Raw genomic sequence first — 23691 nt, forward strand, 5'->3', positions numbered from 1 at the left:
ATCTTGTACCGGCAAGACTACCAAATTCAAAGGGTTTTTCCCATCCCCGTGGTACCAGGAAGATTATAGTGGCCAATCTACCTTTCCTACGCTGCCCTCTCAGGCAACTGATACAAAGCCAATTAAAGCAGATTTTCTACTGAACTACTTTCTGCACACAAAGACATATCAACACACTGAGTGAGCTCCAGACAGTGCATTAAAAGGCAAAAAGTCCAGAATCTTTTAAGAACCAATTAGATGTAATGAGCGGAGCTAGATGAAGAAACAAACAGAGGCTGAGTGACCCTCAATGATCACATTGTCCTATCCAGCTTCATGTTTCTAATATTAGAAATAGTTACTGTCACCCACATCAAGGTTTATTGCCACAATATACAGCGGTAGAAATCAGGTTATCTCACTGGACAGCATAAAACAATGGTTTGCACATACTTTCATACTGTTGAGAATGATAGGACCAATTTCCCTTTGCATCTCTAAACTTGTTTGTACACAAGATACATCAAATACAAGAAGGTCATTATTTTAAATGATCCCTTACAAGGCAATAGATTAATAAATAAATGTAAATAAGTTATGAAATCAGAAGATTAAATAGTTGATCTAGCTCAACTAACATATTCTGAGAAATACAGCCTGTATCAAGGTCCAAGGTCAAGCACTGAAATAAGAAGGATTTCTCCCTTCCTAAAGCTCATATGAAACCACAATTATCAACTCCAAAAGGAAAAAAAACTGGTTGCAGAAAAACCATTCTTGGAGCTGCTTGGGAAAGTGATTGCCAGTGCCAAACTTAACAAAAAACAGATTCAAGAAATCAGCAGGAACAACGATAGAATCAGCATGCTCTTACTCTAATTCTTGGAAGCTAAATGGTCAAACAACCAGACAGAAATGGCAAAAGAGTAACATTGTACTTCATAGAGTCATATAGTCACACAGCACAGAAACAGGCCCTTTGGTCCAACTAGTCCATACTGAACATAATCCCAAACTAACAAAGCGTGGTGTGTTCATCCAGCTCCACACTTTGTTATCTCAGATTCTCCAGCATCTGCAGTTCCCATTATCTATAATTCCAAACTAAACTAGTCCCACCTCCCTGCTCCTGGCCCATATCCCTCCAAATCGTTCCTACTCATATATCCATGGAAATGTCTTTTTAAATGTTGTAATGTTACTTGCATCCATCACTTTCTCAGGAAGTTCATTCATACATGGATCAGTGTAGAAAATCTGCCTCACGTCTTTTTTAAATCTCTCTCCTCTCACCTTAAAAATCTGCTCCCTTGTCTTGAAATGCCCCATCCTAGGGAAAAGGCAACAATCATTAACGCTCATTACTTTATAAACTTCTATCAGGTTGCCCCTCAACCTCTTATGTGCCAGTGAAAAGAGGCCCAGCCTATCCAGACTTTCTTTATAACTCAAACCTTCCATACCTGGCAATATCCTGATAAATCTCTTTTGAACCCTCTCCAGCTTAATAATACCCTTCCTGTAACTGGGTGACCAGAACTGGCCACAGTATTCCAGAAGAGGCCTTACCAACGTTCTGTACAACCTCATCATCACTTCCCAACTCCAATATTCAAAGGGCTGAGCAATGAATGCAAGCGTGCCAAATGCCTTTTTAACCACCCTGTCTATATGTGACACAATTCACGACATAAGTGGACTGAATATTTTACACTTCCTAATGTTATCATGCTTTCAGTAAATATTAGATTGGGAATTCAAGTCTCTGACTTAATTATTGCAAATATTTTAAAACATACCTGCTCTCCAAAGATCCAACAACTAGTGCAATTAAGTAGCTTGGCATTGGAACCTAGAGAGAAAAATATTGTTCAATGCTGGAGAGAATAACATTTTGTATCTACTGATTGTTACAGTTGCTCTTGCCACAGGCAAATAGTGATGATTACAAAACAAAACGTAAATGTTTATATAGAAAACATCACGTTATAATTTTGTTTTGCCTCAAATAAGTTGCAAATTTGTGGCATGGTTACTGTGAGGTTGTTTTCACTGTGTTTTCTGTTCAAAGTTTTGTCAATAATCGGTTAAGGACAAATTAATCTAAGTGTGCTGACAATCAAAACAGCATTTTATACTAAGTCATTCACCGAGATAAAGACAAGCCAGCCGGGAGTAGGAATCATTTGTTCATAGTGCAGAATGCAATTATATCTCAAACAATCCCAGTGCTTTATCACAGCTTGAGTAAGATCTTTTAGATTGTATTTCTTTACATCTCCTTTCAATTTTATTCAGTCTTCCTGTCCTGGGTTATTTTGAAACATGGGCGTAGAAATTAGTCTGGATCCTAAATTCAATGCCCCTTGTCCACACCTTAACAAAGCAGCTGATCATTTCACCCTATGGCCTCACCAACATACTTCGGACAATAGTGAGACTCAAAGTGCTTTACCACAGATTTTGTAGCTCTCACTATATATCCTTAATATTGTTTTTTTTTAAATTGCTTTGCAATATTTCCTGGATAATAAACTTTGTTGAAATACTTTATATTTATTCATTTGTATTTTCAATTTCATTAGATATTAAAATCTTTACAGTAATTTAGATGGGTTTTTAATTTCTATTTTTCCCATCACCTTAAGATTTTTGTTTAGCTCAGTCAGTGTTATAAAGTTGTGTAGAATAATCATGAATCGGAAGGCAGGAAGACAGAATGTGTTTATAAAGCATAGTGAAACATAGAAGAGTGTGTAGGTCCTTTAAGAGGTAAAGTGCTTTTCTAAGCTTAGAGATTTATACAGAAAAGTGTCTGTATGTAGTTGAAGATGTACAGCCAGTTCTGAAATTTAAACGTGTATCAATTAGCTGCATGATTTGAAACCTGGCTTGTTTTGATGTTTTGGCAACTAGCAATTGATTTAAATTGAATTTAAATCTTATGGTTTTGACAATCTTGGACATATAGTATTGTTAAGAAACTCGATACGGCAGTCAAGGTATATAACGATAGGGTTTTCAAAAATTAGATGAAAGCAAACTGCCATCTGAGAAATAAGCATCTAGCTCACACAAGAAATTGCTGAGCTCTGTAAGAAAGTGCCACCAATCCATAAAAGGTACTGTGGCACTTCTAGCTAAGAGTCCTCATAGAAGGCTTCACAAAGAAGACATTCCTGACAGCTGAATCAGCGAAAGACGGGTGTTTGAGTTGAGAACAACAGAAAAATGGCGTGTAGACTTTGAGAGACTAAGTTATAATTTATTTTCTTATTACTTGGGTTTATATAAGTGGGACTTGTATTTATTGGAACAGCATTCCAGAACAATTCAGTTCAGTTATGGAGAAGTTAGTAGTTAAGGAGGGATCGTTCGGTTTGTTAGTAATGCTGTTAATTTGTTCAGTGTTAAGGTTAAATAAATAAACTGTTACTTATTACTTGTAAAATGACTAGAAAGGATTCTCTTTCATTTAATCACTCTTTTTAATAGATTATAAAGGACAGGCAAACTTCTCTGGGTGTTTCGGGTTTAATTATTAGAAGGGAACCTCTAATCCCGCCATAACAGATTGGGGACTTCTGTTTTGATTCAATTATCAGAGGGGTTCGACCTCCCTCTCTGTAACAGTCAGGTAGGAAGATTACGAAAGTTATATATTTTTACACTGGCCATTTTCTTATAACCATAACATATCTTGGTGTCATATTGAAAGAAAGAAAAGATCAAGATAGCAAAGCAACAAAAGCTAGGAACTTTGACTTCAAGGTCCCACACCTGCCACTACAGTATTCCATTGACCCAAAAAAAATTAAGAATGGGAATAAAAAAACTCAAATGCTTAATTAGACTTTTTTGCCCTGTACTGCATCAAGGCTTCTACTACGTTTGCCAACTGTATTAAATAGAAGAATAACAGCACAAAAGCAGCAATGTTTCTGGTGCCAAACATTCCCTTCTAAAAACATTACTGTTGTATTCAGTGCCCAGCAACATAACAATACACACAGAAAATAGGAGCCATGTAAAACATTGCAGATGGAAACTTTGGGTTCCAAATTCCAACCAAACTGAACTATTAGATTAAATATTTTAATCATTTATCCATCAACTTGTTGTGAAGTCCAAGTGTTACAGAGAATGCAGAGGTAAATTGAATTCCTTTTTCTTTCTCCTCTTCTGTCTGTAAACAGAGGTATTTTACTTCATTTTAACTTAGACTGTAGCATGTTTCCCCCAAATTCAATTTAAAAATAACCCACAACAATATCTTTCAGGCTAAAACATGTTATTTATTAATGTCTATCAACACCTTCAAACTGAGTGGATGGTGTACAAGCACAAAGCAAGAGTCAAGGAATGGGGATCAAAATAACTAAAAAAAAGGATATTAATTTGTAATGTTTGCCTGAGATCCAAACATTGGTATCCAAGGAAGGGGTTTTTTTTAAATTTATTGGTGAAGTATAGATTTTAAAAATAATTCTGACCTCATTCAAGACCTGACAGAAGTATCATCCATCCTTGCTTACCATTTGCTGAAAACAGCAAATCTTTCTGCTGTCATCTTTGTCATCAACCAACTCCCCATCATGGTTTGCACTCATAAGAGCAACGAGTTCTTTTGGAACAGAGACCTAAATGCAGGGGGGAAAAAAACAACAAATTGGCCACTTATCTCAGTAAAAAAATATGGTATAAGAATAAAAACACAGAAACACCACAGATAATAAAGCAGTTGTTTCAACAGAATTTTGAAGTAAAAAAGTTAACAAAAAACCTCCAACTAAAATCATGGAATTTTACAACATAAGAGGCCATTCAATCTATCGTGTATGTGAGGTTTTTGAAAGGAACTATTTGATTAGTCCCTTTCCCTGCCCACCACCATGCAGGATTTTCTTTTCTTTATCAGGGATATGTCCAATTTTCCTTTGGAAGTTACTATTGAATCTGTTTCCATCAGGCAGTACATTCTAGAGCAGAACCTGCTGCATAAAAATCTCATCCCCCTCTGTGGTGATCTGTCAACTATCATTTCATCTGCATCCTCTGGTTACTCAGCTTCTGCTACTGGAAAGAATTTCTCTTTCCTTCATCAAAACTCCTCAAAACTGAATATCATTAAACGTCCCCTAAACTTTCCCCACATGACTGAAAACTCTCACCCTTGCGTCATTTTAATGTTTTTGATAGGTTTATCTTAATTATATTGTTTGTACGTGTGATGCCTCTGTCTATACACACAAGGGCCTTTCTTTGGGATGGGCAACAAATTCTGGCCTTGCCAGTAACTTGTACATCCTATTAAAAAAAATGAATTATAATTAAAAACGTGATATGACCCAAAGATTTTATTACTTTGCTCTGCCACCTTTAAAGATTTATCTATGTGAACGAACAGACTTCTGATTTTGTATTGCCTTAGAAATGTGCTACCATTAAATTTATATGATCACTTCTTCCAAAATTAAACTCTTCAAGCTATGTTGCATTAAATTTCATCTGATATCTACCTCAGCCTCTTTGTTGTTCTGGGTATTTACAGGTTTGTGTTAATCATTTGTATACTTTGCAATTACAGCCTTCTACACAAATCAAAATCATTAATACATGATAAAATGCTAGCCCCCTAGGGCATTCTAAAGCATACTCAGAGAATACATGGCATTGAAACAGACCATTTGGCTGAACAAATCCATGATGGACTCCACTGCATTTTGAGAAGTGACTGTTCGTCATTATACTCTCCTTGCACCCAATACCGTCACTGTCTCCTTAACTAATTTGGTGACTGTGGGATTAATGTTGACAGATCTACCGAAACAGCAGCAGGAAGACTAGTTCACACCCTGTGTTATAGGCAGAGAGGGAATGACCAAGGAGGGAAATTACCAACAGATATGTCATCACGGATTATTCTAATATGTCTAGTGGTGTTTGACTTCAATACTCCAAAGTTACTGCCTAGGAACAGATTGCTTCCTCAAATTGGAGTTAGGGATGGTAAAGAATGGGTGTCAAAAGAGGCAAGAGAATAGAGAAGACCCTGTTGAGCAGCATTGGTCCATCAGAAAATATAGTGAATTGCAAAGTGAAATACAGAATAAAATAAAAGGTTAAACATTTAGTAAAGTCATCAATGGTCATTTGGGTGGTAAAGCAGTTTTTTTTAACATTTAATATTACCTGCAGTCAGATAAAATGATCACATTGGATATTATCTAGTATCCTCACTATGGTTTTTTACTGACATATTCCCCTTTTTCATCCCATAAGTGACGTTCAGTTCTACTTTATGTTTCAAAAAGCATATGAAAGGCTAAAGGAAGTAAAATCTGTGCCAAAGGAGCATTGTCAAGTTTCAACAAACGTCAGCTTTTATCTTTCGGATCATGGGCGACTGAAAATATTTTGGGATGGTGCATGGAGAGTTGATCATACCCAAGAAACACTCTGTCAAACAAGAAGCAGGCTTGGACTTTTACAGCTCAGATTACGTGACCTTGACAGCCAACAGGAGATACAAATTAAGGCACAAAGTTCAGCACTGTTACAAAACTGGCTGACTGAAAGTTTACAATGAACTTGTATAATGAAATGCAGGGGAATTCTTTCTACACAAATTGACAACTGCTTAAACCTGTAGGTACTGAGCAAAACGTTGTGGTGCCCTGGTCTAACAACAATGCAGGCAAACAAATCATCAACCTTTTGTCATATTTGAGAAATTAATTTCCATTACCAGGTCTACATGGTTACATACCCGAGCATAGTACGTGCTTTTCACAGACGGTGTGTCCTGGCAAGGGACCATGCTTCTGCAATGTATAGCCTATAAATATATTTTAAATAAACACAATAAAAATTACACAGTCCAGCCATTAAAACACAACTTTAATAGATATAAATAATCTAGCACCTAATCAGTTATACGATGAAACAGCAAAAATACAAGTCAGCCTCACTCTGCAGTTTTTAGATTAAGAATACTCAGTTAAGTCTAGTTCCAAAGCCATGATTCTGAACAGTAACTTATTAGAAGGCCCCTTCCTTGGAGCCAACATAACTAATATTAATGCTAGTGTCATTAAGGCAGTTGTTTGTAATGACCCTGAGCCCCAAAATGGGTCATTTTAGCCATTTTAGAAAATTAACAGAATAAATAAGGGAGTAGACCACTCAGCCCCTTGAACCAGCGCCACCATTCAAGATCATGGCTAAAACAAATAATAACAGAAATTGCTGGCAAAATTTAACGGGTCCAGCAGCACCTGGAGAGAAACAGAATTAACGTAGAATGCAGTGACCAGTCTTTAGAACAGGAACAAGATCATGGATGATCCAATGTCACCTGAACTTTACTTACTGCTTGTGCACAATAACACTCAACCGTCAACCAATATCTTGTCTCGCTCAGCCACACTCACATTCAATTACCCAGCTTCCACTGCTCTGCTCGCCACAGAATAGGAATGTTCTAAATGTACACTGATGGTATTCGATTCTACCTCATTTCCACCTGTCTCATCCCCTCCACTGTCTCTAAATTAAACTGCTTTTCTAACATCTATTAGAAAATGAGCAGAATCTTCCAACTACATAGAAGACAGAAGGCATTATCTCTGCCTCTGTTGCAAACCCTTCCTCAGCTGGCAATTCCTCTCAGAGGCTGAAACAGATGGTTTGCAACATCAGTGTCATGTTTGTCCCAGCTTTCTTTACACATTCCCTGAAAGATTGTCTATTTCTACCCAAGTAACATTGTCCAACATTGCCCTAAGTGTTTTCTTCATCCCTGCTTGGCCTCGGGTTGATTACTTCATCTGGCTGTCCTAACTGCCTCATTCAAAACTCTAACCTCTACTTAACACTTACTGAGTTCTGCTCACCTTCTCCCTCTGGTTTGCTGGCAATTAAGCAATTCCTTCACGTTTAAATTTTCATCCTTACTGTTAAAAGCATCAAACTATGGTTATACTCTCCTGTTTCTTACTCCAGCACCTTCGCTTCTTCCTTATTAATTTGTGGGATGTGGGCATCACTGGCTGGCCAGCGTTTCTTGCCTATCCCTCGTTGCCCTTGAGAAGACGGTTGTCGGTTGCCTTTTTGAACCGCTGCAGTCCTCCTGCTGTACGTTGACCCACAATGCTATTTAGGGTGGGGAATTCCAGGATTTTGACCCAGTGACAGTGAAGGAACGGTGATATATTTCCAAGTCAGGATGGTGAATGGCTTGGAGGGGAACTTGTAGGTGGTGGTGTTGCCATACGTTTGCTGCCCTTGTCCTTCTAAATGGAAGTGGTTGTGGGTTTGGAAGGTGCTGTCTGAGGAGTTTGGTGAATTTCTGCAGTGCATCTTGTAGAAAGTACACACTGCTGCTACTGAGTATTGGTGGTGGGTTGGGGGGGGGGGGGGAGGAGGAGTGAATTCTTGTGGATGTAGTGTCAATCAAGCGGCTGCTTTGTCCTGGATGGCGTCAAACTTCAAGTGTTGTTGGAGCTGCACTGATCCAGGCAAATAGAGTGTATTCCATCACACTCCTGACTTCTGCCTTGTAGAGGGTGGACAAGCTTTGAGGAGTCAGGAGGTGAGTTACTCACCGCAGTATTCCAAGCTTCAGGCCTGTTTTTGTAGCCACCATGTTAATGTGGTGAGTCTAGTTGAGTTTCTGGTCAATAGTAACCCACAGAATGTTGATAGTGGGGGATTCAGTGATGGTGGCACCATTGAATGTCAAGGGGCGGTGGTTAGACTGTCTCTTATTGGTGATGGTCATAGCTTGACATTTGTGTGGCGCAAATGTCACTTGCCACTTGTCAGCCCAAGCCTGGAAAAGGTCCAGATCTTGTTGTATATGGATGTGGACTGCTTCAGTATCTGAGGAGTCATGAGTGATGCTGAACATTGTACAATCATCGGCGAACATCCCTCACTTCTGACCTTCTAATGGAGAGAAGGTCATTGATGAAGCAGCTGAAGATGGTTGGGCCGAGAACACTACCCTGAGGAACTCATGCACAGATGTCCTGGAGCTGAGAGGATTGACCTCCCACAACCACAACCATCTTCCTACGTGCCAGGCATGACTCCAACCACTGGACTGCTTGCCCTCGATACCCACTGATTTCAGTTTTGCCAGGGCTCCTTGATGCCACACTCTGTCGAATGCAGCCATGATATCAAGGGCTGTCACCTCTGGAATTCAGCTCTTTTGCCCATGTTTGAACCAAGGCTGTAATGATATCAGGAGCTGAGTGGCCCTGGTGTAACCCAAACTGGGCATCATCGAGCAGATTATTTCTGAGTAGGTACTGCTTGATAGCACTGTTAATGACACCTTCCATCACTTTACCGATGATCGAGAGGAGACTGATGGGGCAGTAATTTGCCAGGTTGGATTTGTCTTGCATTGTGTGTACAGGACATACTTGGGAAATTTTCCACATTGTCTAGTAGATACCACTGTTGTAACTATACTGGAAAAGCTTGGCTTGGGGAGTGCCAAGTTCTGCAGCACAAGTCCTCAGTACTATTGCCAGAATGTCGTCAGGGCCTGAGATAACAAAGTGTGGAGCTGGATGAACACAGCAGGCCAAGCAGCATCTTAGGAGCACAAAATTTAATATTTCGGCCCAGACCCTTCATCAGAAAAGGGGGATTGGGAGAGGATTCTGAAATAAATGGGGGGGGGGGGGGGGGGGGAGGAGGAGGAGGAGGAAGAGAGGCGGCGGACCGAAGATGGATAGACAAGATAGGTGGAGAGAAGAATGTAGGTAGGGAGGGGATAGGTCAGTACAGGGAAGCAGGACATGGTCGAGCAATTTCAAGGCCGAAGAGATTACAAGGGAGTCGCAATGGGAGAGAGATCCCCTGAGGTTGGCCCGGATGGAGGAGGGTAACTTCTTCAGGTTAGGCATCCTAGAAGAGGCTTCACAGTGAGGTTAAAATTGTGATCAGAGCTAATGGGGACTGCAGATGCTAGAGAATCCAAGATAACAAAGTGTGGAGCTGGATAAACACAGCAGGCCAAGCAGCATCTTAGAAGCACAACAGCTGACGTTTAGGGCTTAAACATTACATCAGAAAAGGGGTATGGGGAGAGGATTCTGAAAACCATGTCCTGCCTCCCTGGGCCGACCTATCCCCTCCCTACCTATACTCTCCTCTCCACCTATCTTCTCCTCTATCCATCTTCGGTTTGCCTCCCCATCTCTCCCTATTTATTTCAGAATCCTCTCCCCATCCCCCTTTTCTGATGAAGGGTCTAGGCCCGAAACGTCAGCTTTTGTGCTCCTAAGATGCTGCTTGGCCTGCTGTGTTCATCCAGCTCCACACTTTGTTATCTCAGACTCTCCAGCATCTGCAGTCCCCATTATCTCTGTTGTCAGGGCCCATTGCCTTTGCAGTATCCAGTGACTCCAACTGTTTCTTTATATCACATGGAATGAATCAAATTGGCTGAAGACTGGTATCTGTAATGCTGGGAAACACTGGAGGAGGCCAAGATGGATTAGCCGCTCAGCACTTCTGGCTGAAGATTGCTGCAAGTACCTCAGCCTTATCTTTTGCACTGACGTGCTGGGCTATTCCATCATTGAGGATGGGGATATTTCTGAAGCCTCCTCCTCCAGTGAGTTGTTTAATTGTCCACTGCCATTCACAACTGGATGTGGCAGGACCGCAGAGCTTAGTTCTGATCCGTTGGTTGTGGGTTTGCTCAGATCTGTCTATCACTTGCTGCTTTTACTGTTTGGTATGCAAGTAAGTCCTGTTTAGTGGCTTCACCAGGTTGATACCTCATCTTCAGTTATGACTGGTGATCCTCCCGGCAGGCCCTCCTGCACTGTCCACTGAACCTGGATTGAGCTCCTGGCTTGATGGTAATGGTTGAGTGTGGTTTATGCTGGGTCACGAGGTTGCAGATTGTGCTGAAGTACAATTCTGCTGCTGTTGATGGCCCACAGCGCCTCATGGATGCCCAATCTTGAATTGCTGGATCTGTGCGAAGTCTGTCCCATTTAGCATGGTGGTAGTGCCACACAACACGATGGAGGTTGCTCTCAATGGGAAGGAGGGACTTCACTGCCCCAAGATTGCCTAGTTTTGCCAATTCTAGCCCTCAAACTACCCTGTTTTTATCAATCCATTACTGGCAGACATGATTTCAGAAGTCAATACCCTGTGATCTGCCATTTCTACCCAACACACATCTTCAAAAGACTTCTTTTCCTTCCTTCAAGCTGTTCATTAAATTCTACTTCTTTAACCAAACACTTGGACATCTGCCTAAAATATTCTCTGACTTGGTGTTAAATTTGACATGAAAGATGCCTTGGGGGTCCACCTTTTATTACGTTAAAAGCATTAATTCAGTGATATTGTTGAAATGCATACAATTTAAAACAATGTAATTTAGAAAGCCAGCTCCAAGGCAAAGCGTGCATGCCAGAATGATATTTCATAATACCATTGCAGTAAAATACAGAACTACCAACTAGTACAGATTAATTGTGCATGTCCAACAATAAATTCTGATCAAAGACTCACAGCCAATCCACAAAACTACTTTTTTTAAAGTCAGGAAAGAAAGTTCATTAGTGAAACATTTTAAGTCAGATTTGAGCATTTGACATTTATGCATACTAAAAAAGGTGCCCTCGTTTTAATTACCTTGAAATAAAGAGGCACCATTTTAATACTGAGACGAGGATAACTTTATTTTGTCAGTGAATGGAGTTGTTTTGAACCTTGCCAGAGTCACTCATAAGGGTAGAGTCTTAAAGGCCGAGATAGATAGATTTTCGATCAGCAGGGGAATCACGAGTTACAGGGATAATGCAGGAAAACGGGCATGTAGTACATTCAATCAGCATGTTCCTATTGAATGGCAAAGCAGGCTCGAGGGACCAAATGGCTTACACCTATTCCTAATGATCTTATTGAAGCATTTTCAATTATTCCCAATAAAATGTCTAAGTCAAACTCAGCAGCAATGATGCACTAGGGCTTTTTATTAATTTCCAGATTGCTGTTCCCAGGTCTGAGTAAAATTCTCTTCAAAACCAATTATGAGTAGTATAGCCAAACCAGAGTTTGGAAAATTGTTCAAGCATATTCTAACTATTAACACAAATGTCAACTGCAGTCAAACACACAGAAGTCCATTGCAAGATCGTAACTTAAAAGAAAAGTCAGGTATTCTAAGTGTTGTACCTGACATTGGCTAAACAAGTATGGGTGCTTCTTCCCAGCTGTTTGCTCAGCTGTGAGCCACTGCAAAGCTGAAGCTTCTGGTGATGTCTCATAAGTAACCTCCACCACTGTTTGCTGGCCCCTGTAAAATTAGAAATTGTACAAATCAATGCCGCACACTAACAGTCCGACATCAATCCTCCAATAGTGTAGTGCAAGGCACATAGGCTTGAACATCCCTTGAGTAGGGGATCACATTCTTGCAGGAAGGTGGGTGAGAGGAGGTGTAGTCTAGGTAGCTGTGGAAGTTGGTGGGCTTGAAATAGACATCAGTTTCAGGTGGTCACCCGAAATGGAGACAAAGAGGTTCAGGAAGGAGAGAGAGGTATCAGAGACGGTCCAGGTGAACTTGAGGTTGGGGTGAAAAGTGTTAGCGAAGTTGATGAACTATTTAAGCTCCTCGTGGGAACACGAGGTGGCGCCAATACAGTCATCGATTTAGCGGAGGTAGGGGTGGGGGACTGTGCCAGTTACACTGTGATCCCCTACTCCCAATTCCTCTGCCTCCACCGCATCTACTTCTAAGATGAAGCATTCCTCTCCCAAACAGCCCAGATGGCCTTGTATTTCCAGGACCTTAACTTCATCCCTACAGTGGTCGAAAACGCTCTCAACTACAACTCTTGCGTTTCCTGAACCTCAGCCCTCACACTCTCTCTCCGCAACAAAAACAAAGACAGAATACTCCTGGTCCTCACATAGCACACCACTGTCCTCCAGATTCAACGCTTCATTCTCCGCCACTTCTGCCACCTGCAATCTGACACCACAACCAAGGATATATTTCCCTCCCCACTCTTATCTGCTTTCTGGAGAGACCACTGTGTCCGCATCTCCCCTGTCCGCTCCACACTCCCCATTAGCTCCACCACACCTGGCACCTTTTCCTGCAACCACAGCAAGTGCTGAACATGCCCCAATACCTCACCCCTCACCTCCATGCCAGACCCCAAAAAAAATTCCAGACAGATGTTCACCTGCACATCCGCTAACATGGTCTATTGCATCCGCTGCTCCCGACGTGGCCTCCTCTACATCGGGGAGATCAAGCAGAGGCTCGGAGACCGCTTTGTACAGCACCTGCACTCGGTTTGCGACAAACGACATCTTCCAGTCGCGAACCACTTCAACTCCCCTTCCCACTTCCTGGACGACATCCTCCAGTGTCACAATGATGCCACCCGGAAACTGGAGGAGCAGCATGTTATATTCTGCCTTGGGGACTACAACCCAATGATCTCAATATGGGCTTTATTAGCTTCAAAATGTCCCCACCCCCGGTGTCATCCCATAACCAACCTTCCCTCTCATCCCCACCTCCTTGACCTGTCCGTCTTCTCTTCCACCTATTTGCTCCTCCCACCTCACTGACCAACCCTACCATCTCGTACCTGCACTCACCTATCACCACCCTACCTACCTTTCCTAGCCCCAACTTTCTTTATTTCAGAGCTCCCACCCCTCCCCCATTTCTGGAGGGGGGTCCCGGCTCGAACGTCAGCTTTCTTGTTCCTATGATGCTGCCTGGCCTGCTGTGTTCCTCTAGCTCCACACTCTGATATCACTATCTAGAGAAGTGAGCGCGCTTTTCATGAAAAATACCTGCTCCTTTGTCAAAATTAAAATAGATTATCCGATAAATTATTACAATTTGCTGTGTGTAAAATTAGGTGCCTTCAATCACTGGAATGAATGCTTCAGAACTAAGACAGGTGCTAACGGGAGGTGCCCCAGTAACATGGAAGGCATGTTAGAATTACACGTTAATTTCTCCATTTTTACTCCATGAAACTACTTTTTCATCATTTTAAATTTCTTAATTCCTCATCCTTCTGAACTGAAAAAGGATGGCAGAATAGGAAATATTGGCACTCATGTCACACAGTGGTTTTACAGCATTAACTCTAGGTCTCTGGATTAACTAGTCCACTGACCAGTCTATGATAGTCCACAGGAGAATAGAGCAGATGAATCTGTGGCTCAAGATTTAGTGCAGGAGGAAACGTTTTAGATTCCTGGATCACTGGTATGTTTCTGGAGAAGGTGGGACCTCTACTTTGGGGATGGTCTGTACTTGAACAGAATGGGAGGAACAACCTTGCAGGGTGCTAGTGCTATTGGGAGGAGATAATTCAGCAGGAACAGAGTTCACGATGCATTAGTTCAACAGTGCCATAGCACAACTTATAAAAGGAACCAAAGAAGAGTGAATTCAGCCATGTGATGCCTCAATGGAATAAGGCAAGATTGGATGTCCACTACTTTAATGCCAGGAGTCCTATAGGTAAGACAGACAACTTAACAGCACTGATGGACACATAGAATTATGGTATTATTGCTAGGAATGTGGTCTTGGGAAGACAAGATTGGCAACTTAACATTCTGTGGCATTGGACCTTCAGGCAGGACAGGGGAGTGTGGGGAAGTGGAGACATGTTGCATTATTAAAGACTCAGTTACTGTAGTAAGAAAGGATATTATCTTGGAAGGGTTGTCAAATGAGACTTTGAGATTTGAATTTAGAAATTAAAAGGGGGCAGTCCACTGTTAGCAGTGTATTATAGGCTCCCAGTCAATAGTCAGTTGAAGAGCAGATATGTAGTCAATTCACTAAGGCAATTAAAAATAACAAATTGAGTAATTATGTTGGGGGATTCCAACTACTCCAGTATTAATTGGGATATCACAGTATAAAAGGTTTAGTGGGGCAGATGATTTTAAATGCACACAGGACAGACTTTTCCATCAACATGTAAATGATCCTACAAGGGACAGTGCAACCCTGGACTGAATTCTGGGGCAAGTAGCTAGAGAGGTGTTCGAGGTGATAGCAGAGGAGCATTTCAGTGACAGTGAGCACAATGCTGTAAATTTTAAACTTTTTACATGCAAGGAGCAAGATAGTCTGCAAAAAAGGATTGGGGTAAGGCACATTTTATTAAAATAAGGCATAATCTGGCCAAAATAGACTAGTACAACTATTGGAGGGTAAAGCTACAGAAAGTAGTGGGAGGCATTCGAAAGGGTGTTGGGACGAGTACAGGGCCGACAGGTTCCCTTAGGGTAAAATGTAGGCGCAGCAAGCCCAGAGAACCTTGGGTATTTCGGAATATTCAGTACTCAATAAATGGCAAGAAGCTAGGAAGCTGAGGAATCTTGGGGTTCTTGTCACAGATCCCTGAAGGTGATAGGACAGGTTAATAGGGTAGGTAAGATGATATATGGGACACATGCCTTTGTCAGTTGTGGCAGAGATTATGGGAGCGGAGGGGGTCCAGGTTGGAACTGTACAGAACATTGGTTAGGCTACAGCTGGAGTATTGTGTGCAGTTCTGGTAACTGCACTTATAGGGTGGAAGCAACTGCACTGGAGGTGGTGCAAAGTAGATTCACCAGGATGTTGCCTGGAATGGAACACTTTAGCTATGAAGGGAGGTTGGATAAGCTTGGATCAGAGATAACAGGAACTGCAGATGATGGAGAATCCGAGATAAAAGGTGTAGAGCTTTGCGAACACAGCAGGCCAAGCAGCATCTTAGGAGCAGGAAAGCTGATGTTTCGGACCAAGACTGTTCATCAGAAACGGGGGAGGGGAACGGGGTTCTGAAATAAATAGGGAGAGAGGGGGAGACAGATAAAAGATGGATAGAAGAGAAGATAGGTGGAGAGGAGATAGAAGAGTCAAAGGGGCGGGGTTGGAGCCAGTAAAGGTGAATGTAGGTGGGGAGGTAGGGACAAGATAGGTCAGTCCAGGGAGGACGGACAGGTCAAGGGAGCTGGATGAGGTGAATAGGTAGGAAATGGGGGTGCGGCCTGAGTTGGGAGGAGGGGATAGGTGAGAGGAAGAACAGGTTAGGGAGGTGGGGACAAGCTGGGCTGGTTTTGAGATGGTGTAGGGGGAGGGGAGATTTTGAAGCTGGTGAAGTCCACATTGATACCATTGGGCTGCATTGTTCCCAAGCGGAATATGAGTTGCTGTTCCTGCAACCTACAGGTGGCATCGTTGTGGTACCGCAGGAGGCCCAGGATGGACATGTCATCTGCGGAATGGGAGGGGGAGTTAAAATGGTTCGAGACTGGGAGGTGCAGTTGTTTAGTGCAAAAAACAAAACAACTACAGTAAACAACTGCACCTCCCAGTCGTGAACCATTTCAACTCCCCCTCCCATCCTACGGATGACATGTCCATCCTGGGCCTCCTGCAGTGCCGCAATGATGCTACCCGAAGGTTGCAGAAACAGCAACTCACGTTCTGCTTGGGAGCCCTGCAGCCCAATGTGGACTTCACAAGCTTCGAAGTCTCCCCTCCCCCACCACATCCCAAAACCAGCCCAACTCGTCCCTGCCTCCCTAACCTGACCTTCCTCCCACCAGTCCTTCCTCCTACCTCAAGCCCCACCCCCATCTCCTACCTACTACCCTCATCCCGCCCCCTTGACCTGTCTTGCCTCCCCAGGCTGACCTATCTCCTTCCTACCTCCCCACCTACATTCTCCTTTCCACCTATCTTCTCTTCTATTCATTTTCAATCCAACTCCCCCCCTCCCTATTTATTTCAGAACCCCCTTCCCCTCCCCCATTTCTGAAGGAGGGTCTAGGCCCAAAACATCAGCCTTCCTGCTCCTCTGATGCTGCTTGGCCTGCTGTGTTCATCCAGCTCTACACTTTGTTATCTCAGATTCTCCAGCATCTGCAGTTTCTACTATCTCTGAAACAGGTTTAGAAGGGATTGGAGGAGAAGCCTTTTGATGGTAAGGGGTCTGGAATGCCTGGCTAGGGAGGGTAGTTGAAGCGGGAAATGCACAACCTTTTAAAAAAAACTTGGAGAAGTACTTGAAGTGTCATATATTCAAGGCTATGGACTTAGTGCAAAAAAGTGGGATTTGTATAGGTAGGGTTATATTTTTGATGGTACAGATTTGATGGGCTAAAGGGCCTCTTCTGTAACTACTTACCCCAGTAAAAATAAGCACTATATAAAGTGTGAGAAAAGAGTTAACATTTCTGTTTTTTTACTATCTGTTTATTTCAGATTTCTACTGTCAACAGCATTTTGGTTGAGTTATGGTCAATTATGTACCAGATCAAACACACAGATTCAAGTTTCAAAAAGAACTGCAATAAGAATGGGTGGGTTAGATGCGAGAGGTGAGGAAGTGTAGTGATTGTTACATGGTCAGCCAAGTGAAATTTATAGAATAGGAGTTCTCTGACTAGGGTTGTAAATCTGGTCCAATTAGGAAGCCTTGGCAGACAGATATAAACTGGCCGGGAATAACCTCATCATTTTCACTAAATTCACAAACTGCGGGAGAGAGGCAAGGGTTAAAACTAGATGTTTCTATAACAAAGAAAACAAATGTGAAAGAAGTCAGAAACAAATAGCTTTAAAAATATCTCTGGTCCTGTGTAAACATGCCAGTTGATGTACGAATTACAAATCTGGGCGTGAATGGAATTATAAGTGGAATGGCTAACCAATAACTTTAAAAACAAACTTGAGTGAAAGAGCTATTATAAAAGTCTTCATTCCAGTTTGTTATCAGACATTCTGCTCCATAAGGGTGCAACATCACTGGCAGGAGGGTGTAGTTAAGGTGCAACTTTTCTATTAGTTAGTTTCATTATGAACATAGACATGGAAATCTATAAACACAAGGACAAATTCTACATCTTCAAAATAAGTAAATCCAATAATTTTGGCCCAATTATTTCACTCTTTTGACCATGCCACATCTGAAAATTTGACTTCCACCAGCAACTCTATGTGAAATTAGCTAGTATTAAACAACAAGATTTGACACCAATTATTGAAGGATTAAATGACGCAAAAAGATTTACTAGGTTTTAGCTTCATACCGCAGCAATTTATATGGAAGAATAATCGTCAAGGGTGTTCCTTTGTAAGAGTGCTTATTTCCAAGTGAAAATTTGACTTCTTGTCCATTGACTGTAGCCTTGAGTATTTTAAGGTCTCTTGTATCCAAGACCTATAAATAAAATGTAATAATCAGTTATGTACCAGCTAGATTGGCTTAATAGTTGTGCAGATATATTAAACTGTAAAAGCTGAAAGCATGGTTACAACTACATAACTGGGGAGGCGATATCCTAGTGATATTATAACTAGGCTATTAACTCAGAGACTCGGGTAACGTTGTGGGATCCCAGATTCAAATCCCACCATGGCAGGTGGTGGAAATTGAAATGAATTAAAAAATCTAGTATTAAGTGTCTAATGATGGCAGTGAAACTGCTACTGATTGTTGGAAAACTCATACAGTTCACTTATGTCCTTTTAGGGAAAGAAATCTGCCATTTTTCTTGTTCATCCATGGGATGATGGCTTTGCAGGCTGGACCAACATTTATTGACAATCCCTAAATGCCCAGAAAGCTGTTGAGAGTCAACCACATTGCTGTGGATCTGGAGTCCCATATAGGCCAGACCAGGTAAGGATGGCAGGTTTCCCTCCTTAAGTCATTATTGAACCTGTTGGGTTTTTTCAATAATTGGAAATGAATCCATAGCCATCATTATATTTTTAATTTCAGATTTTTTTATTGAATTTAAATTCTGCTGCTGTGGAATTCAAATCTGGGTACTCAGAACATTACCTGGATCTCTGGATTAATAGTCTAGCGATAATACCACTGGGCCATCGCCTCCCCAAAGTTTGGTCTGGTCTACATGCGACTCCAGACCCATATCAATGCGGTTGACTCTCACCTGCCGCCTGGACAATTAGGGGTGGGAAATAAACATTGACAAGTTGCGGAGGTCACTGGCCAAGCCAATCAATTTTTAAAAAATGAAAATCTTCCATTTGTAAATATAGTGCTCAAATGCAAGATTTCCTTTGTTTGCTAGGTTAACAAAAACTACAAATCCTACGATATTGTAACTAATTCTTTCACGTGAGCACAAATCTATACACATCTTATACAGAAAAGAAACTACAGGCAGAACTTCTGTCATTAGAAGGGAAGTGAAAATTGGAAAAGAAAGCAATGGTAGAAATACATGCTCATTTTTAAACCACTGCTAACTTTGCTTAATTTATTGCAGCGTTTCAACAGCAACAGCTTATCAGGATGAGGAAAGGGATAATAAATCGCTGATTTCTATTAACATTATATTACCCTCAATTCCATATCAGCAACATTGGGATGTAATTATCATGACATATCAAAGTCCACATACCAAGGTTCTGTACAGGAATTGATTTGCCAAAGTAGCTCAATGACTTTCACATCTTAATTTTGCTACAAACATTCACAAAGTTTTCCATTCAGCTGGAGTAGCGCCATGTGTACCAAGATTTAAATTCAGGGTAACCAACCACAGGAGTCAGAAAAATATCTGTTTTAATGCATCAAAAAATTGGTCTCAAATGAACAATGTCTAAAGCTTTATCCTGGGTGTTAAGACTATTTAATATTACAACAGTTCAACAACCGATCCTATCATAAATTTACTACTGAGCTGCAAGTTTGTCATTTATATAAATGATCTGGATGTTAAAGTAGAAAGTATGGTTAGTAGGCTTACAGATGAAATCAAAATTGGTAGTGTAGTGGACAGTGAAGGTGATCTCAAAGTACAATGCGATCTTGATCAGATGGGTCAATGGGCTGATAATTTGCAGGTAGAGTTTAATCTAGTTAAATCTGAGGTGCCACGTTTTGCGAGGGCAAATCAGTGCAGGACTTATGCAGTCCTAGGGAATGTTGCCGAAAAAAGATTCATAATTCCCTGAAAGTGGATTCCCAGGTTGACAGGGTGGCGAAGGTGGCATTTGGTATGCTTGCCTTTATTGGTCAGTGCATTGCGCATACGAGTTGGGAGGTGATGTTGCAGTTGTACCAGACTATGGCTAGGCCACTTTTGGAATACTGCATAAAACTCTGATTTCCATGCTAAAAGAAAAATGTTATGAAACTTGAAAGGGTTCAGAAGTGATTTCCAAGGATGTTGTCAGGGTTGGGGGGTTTGAGCTACTGGGAGAGGCTGAATAGACTGGGGCTATTTCCCTGGAGCGTCTGAGATAATAAAATCTAGAGGGGCATGGACAAGGTGAATAGTCAAGGTCTTTTCCCCAGGGTAGGGGGTCCAACATTATAGGGCATAAGTTTAAAGTAAGAGGGGAAAGATTTAAAAGGGACCTAGCTTTTTCACACAGAGGATGGCATGCGTGGAATGAGCTGCCAAACAAAATAGTGGAGACTGGTACAATTATAACATTTAAAAGGCATCTGTATGGGTATATAAACAGGAGGGGTTACAGGGATATGGGCCAAATGCTGGCAAACAGGACTGGATTAATTTAGGGTATCCAGTCGGCATAGATTGTCAAACCAAAGGGTCTGTTTCCATTCTGTCCATCTTTGTGATTCTGTAAGTTAAATTTAGCAATTATGTTAGCGCATAAAACTATAGAAGTGGTAATAATCAAGTGCTGTCACATTACCTGGACACAGACACATATCCATCACATCTTTTTTAAACTATTTCACTTTGGTCTCCTGTTTTAAGATATTCATCCCCCAACTAATGTTTGATTATCCAATATCTACATCTTTTAGCATCAGATTTTGTTTGACAACATTACTGAGAAAAACATATCAAGGTGCTTCCATGTTAAAAGGTGCTACATCAATGCAAATAGACTGCACTGTAAGTAGTGATTGCATTTTGCTCCTACCACACTATGCTGCTTACTCGAAGGCATTCAGGGATCTCAACTGTTGATATCTCCCCTTTACTGTTGCTGTTCTTCAAGAACTGGCTGATGGGGCAGTTACTGCCCTGGTTGAATTTCTCGTGCTTTTATTGAACAGAATATACCCAGACATTTTTAATGTAGCTTGCACAGTGAATAAAATAATTTCCAAAACCAATTTCCTCAGCACCATAACCAGCATGTTAGCATGGCCCAGTATCTCTGTTGCATTTAATGCATTCAGTCATTTCTTCGTAAGTGGAGTGAATCAAACTGACTGGTTCTGTGATGTTGAGGTTCTCAGGAGGCTAAAAATGGTCCGTCCACTTGAGATTTACTATTTACACTATTAGGTTCTGTCATCAGGATTTAAAGGAAATAACCTGGAGCTAACTCATACTGGTAGTCTGCATGTCAGTAGTCCTGTGTTGTTGTTAAATCAGATTAGCAACCAGTTTTACAGTGGTGCTCCTGCCACACTCTTGTAAACCCTTCGTTGAATCAGGGTTAGCCATCTAGCTTGACGGCACCATTGGATTTGATTTGAATCTACTCCATTTAACATAGTGGTAATTTCACACTACCAAACTGACATCCTCAGTGTAAAAGCAGGGCTTCATTTCCACCAGAACTGTTCAGTGCTCACTCCATTCATTACTGTCATGGACAGATGCCTCCGCAACAGGTACATCAGTAAAAACTAGCTAAAATAAGTTTATTTCTCATAACCCACCATACATTGGTATCCTTGCCAACAGCCTTGTCTGACAGAAGTATCATTACCAGCCACTCTTGGTCTTAGGCAACTAAATATGTTCTATGCCCACTCCACCTTCAGTGCTTCCAAGTGGCATACTGATTCATAGATTTTTTAATTCAACCTGTGCAGACATGTTACGACACATTTGGAGGAGTAGAACTTGAGACTGGACAGTTTGGCCCAGAGGTAGACTTGCTACCAATGTGACATAAGAGCCGTCTTTGAAATCATATTTCACTATATGCCATGGTGTGACATGAACCCATTTACACAGATTATTCTGAGATTTTGGATTACTATATCAGTGACATTACAACCATGCCATTACATCCTGTTCCATTCTGATCATAAACTGAGGAAGGGTAGTAGCAAATCGATTAGCATGAGGCAACCTGACTCACGTTTGACCCGATGCTCTGAGTTTAACGGTAATCCAGAGTCAACGTTGATGACTCCCACTACTGCTTAGTTCCGAGGGGTACTGGCACCTCTGAGCTGGGTCTGTTGTGGTTTTGGTACTGGACATGTCAGAATGCAGCGATGAAGGATTAGGAAACATCAGCTGAAGGATTGGAATTTGACCACGTCAGGCTGTTGCTTGTCTGATGTGTGGCCGCACACCCAAATTTGGCTTTGAAAAACATTCAACTGGCGTTCAATTCCATTTTGACTCATTGCAAAAAGGTAAATTTGTCAAGCATCACAGTACCAAATCAACTACAATTCACTATCCATGCTAATGGAGAGACAGCACAAATGCTCCCAGGTCCACACCCACCCCCTGGGATCCCCTTCCCATGACAAATGCCCCCAGGTCTCCCCCACCACCCGCCATCACAAACACCCCCAAGTCCACCCCCATCCCCTGGTCACAAATACCCCCTGGGATCCCCTCCCCATGGCAAATGCCTCCTGGTCTCTCCTCCCCATAAAACTCCCTCAGGCGTCTCTCCTCCCCATAAAACGCCCTCAGGCCTCTCCCCTCCCACCCCGTCACAAACGCGGGCCGGGCTGGGCTCCCCTGGGCTAGGTCCCCCTCCCCCTGTCCATCCCCCTCCACTCCGACATCGCTCTCTCTCCAGCCGAGGAAAACATGGTCCCCACCGCCGGGGCTTACCAGAGCCGACAATCCATCGCGCAGAGCTTCGACAGTGAGCGCAGCTGAAGCGGCGATGCGGCAGCTCTGGAAGTCCACCCTCAGGCCCAGCACTAGGTGCCGGGTGGTGAAGTCCGCCGCCGATGTAAACGAGCTGCTGTCCATCGACCCAGCCATGGTCCGGCTCCCACACACACACACACTGAACCGACAGCGGCACTGCGCAGGTGTCCAACCGGCAAGGCCGCAATGCGCAGGCGCCGGGCCGGCAAGACCCGCCGGCAGCACTCGACTCCTGATTGGTCATCGCTGACACCTTCCCAGGATGCGCTGCATCACAGACCCAAAGCTCAGCACGTGGCGGCGGTGGTGGTAGCACGTGATGGGCCTGACCAATGGCGTGGCCCGCTAGTCTGATCGCCGGGGGGGGCGAGTGGCCTTTGGAGACAGGGAATGGTGTTTGGAGTCATTGGCACAGAAAGAGGTAACAGACCAAAGGAAACAGTTTCGTCTCCGCTGCTCAATTTTATTCGTTATTCTGATATGGGTGTCACTGGCTAGGCCTACATTTATAGTCCTGAAGGCAATAAGAGTCAACCACATTGCTGTGGGTATGGAATCATATGTGGGCCAGACCAGGTAGGTATGGCAGATGCAATAGAGTTCGGAGCTAGAGGAGTAGAGCATCAAAGCAACAGGAAAGTCAATGTTTTGTGTTTTATATGCTTCATCAGGATGGTAGATTTCTTCCCCTGAAGGACATTAGTGAACCAGATAGTGATTTCATGATCATCATTTAGACTCTTAATTCAGATTTTTTATATTGAATTCAAATTCTATCATCTGCCCTTTAGAAGGGATACCATCCCCCTA

General features: G+C 42.2%; 1 protein-coding gene across 1 annotated transcript in view; it reads right to left on the minus strand.

The window, feature by feature from the left end:
- The window catches only part of lta4h (leukotriene A4 hydrolase), a 66273-nt gene extending 43210 nt beyond the window's left edge, over positions 1-23063 (minus strand). Inside the window, exons 1-6 of the mRNA XM_048554337.2 lie at positions 22840-23063; positions 18100-18230; positions 12202-12322; positions 6752-6820; positions 4518-4622; positions 1782-1834 (exon numbers count right to left, since the gene is read on the minus strand). Coding sequence (XP_048410294.1) covers positions 1782-1834; positions 4518-4622; positions 6752-6820; positions 12202-12322; positions 18100-18230; positions 22840-22995 — 635 coding nt within the window. The 5' untranslated portion in view covers positions 22996-23063. The remainder of the gene's footprint in view (positions 1-1781; positions 1835-4517; positions 4623-6751; positions 6821-12201; positions 12323-18099; positions 18231-22839) is intronic.
- Positions 23064-23691: the final 628 nt, after the last annotated feature.

The sequence above is a fragment of the Stegostoma tigrinum genome, chromosome 25 (assembly GCF_030684315.1).
Source record: "Stegostoma tigrinum isolate sSteTig4 chromosome 25, sSteTig4.hap1, whole genome shotgun sequence".
In the NCBI taxonomy this organism is placed as follows: Eukaryota; Metazoa; Chordata; class Chondrichthyes; order Orectolobiformes; family Stegostomatidae; genus Stegostoma; species Stegostoma tigrinum.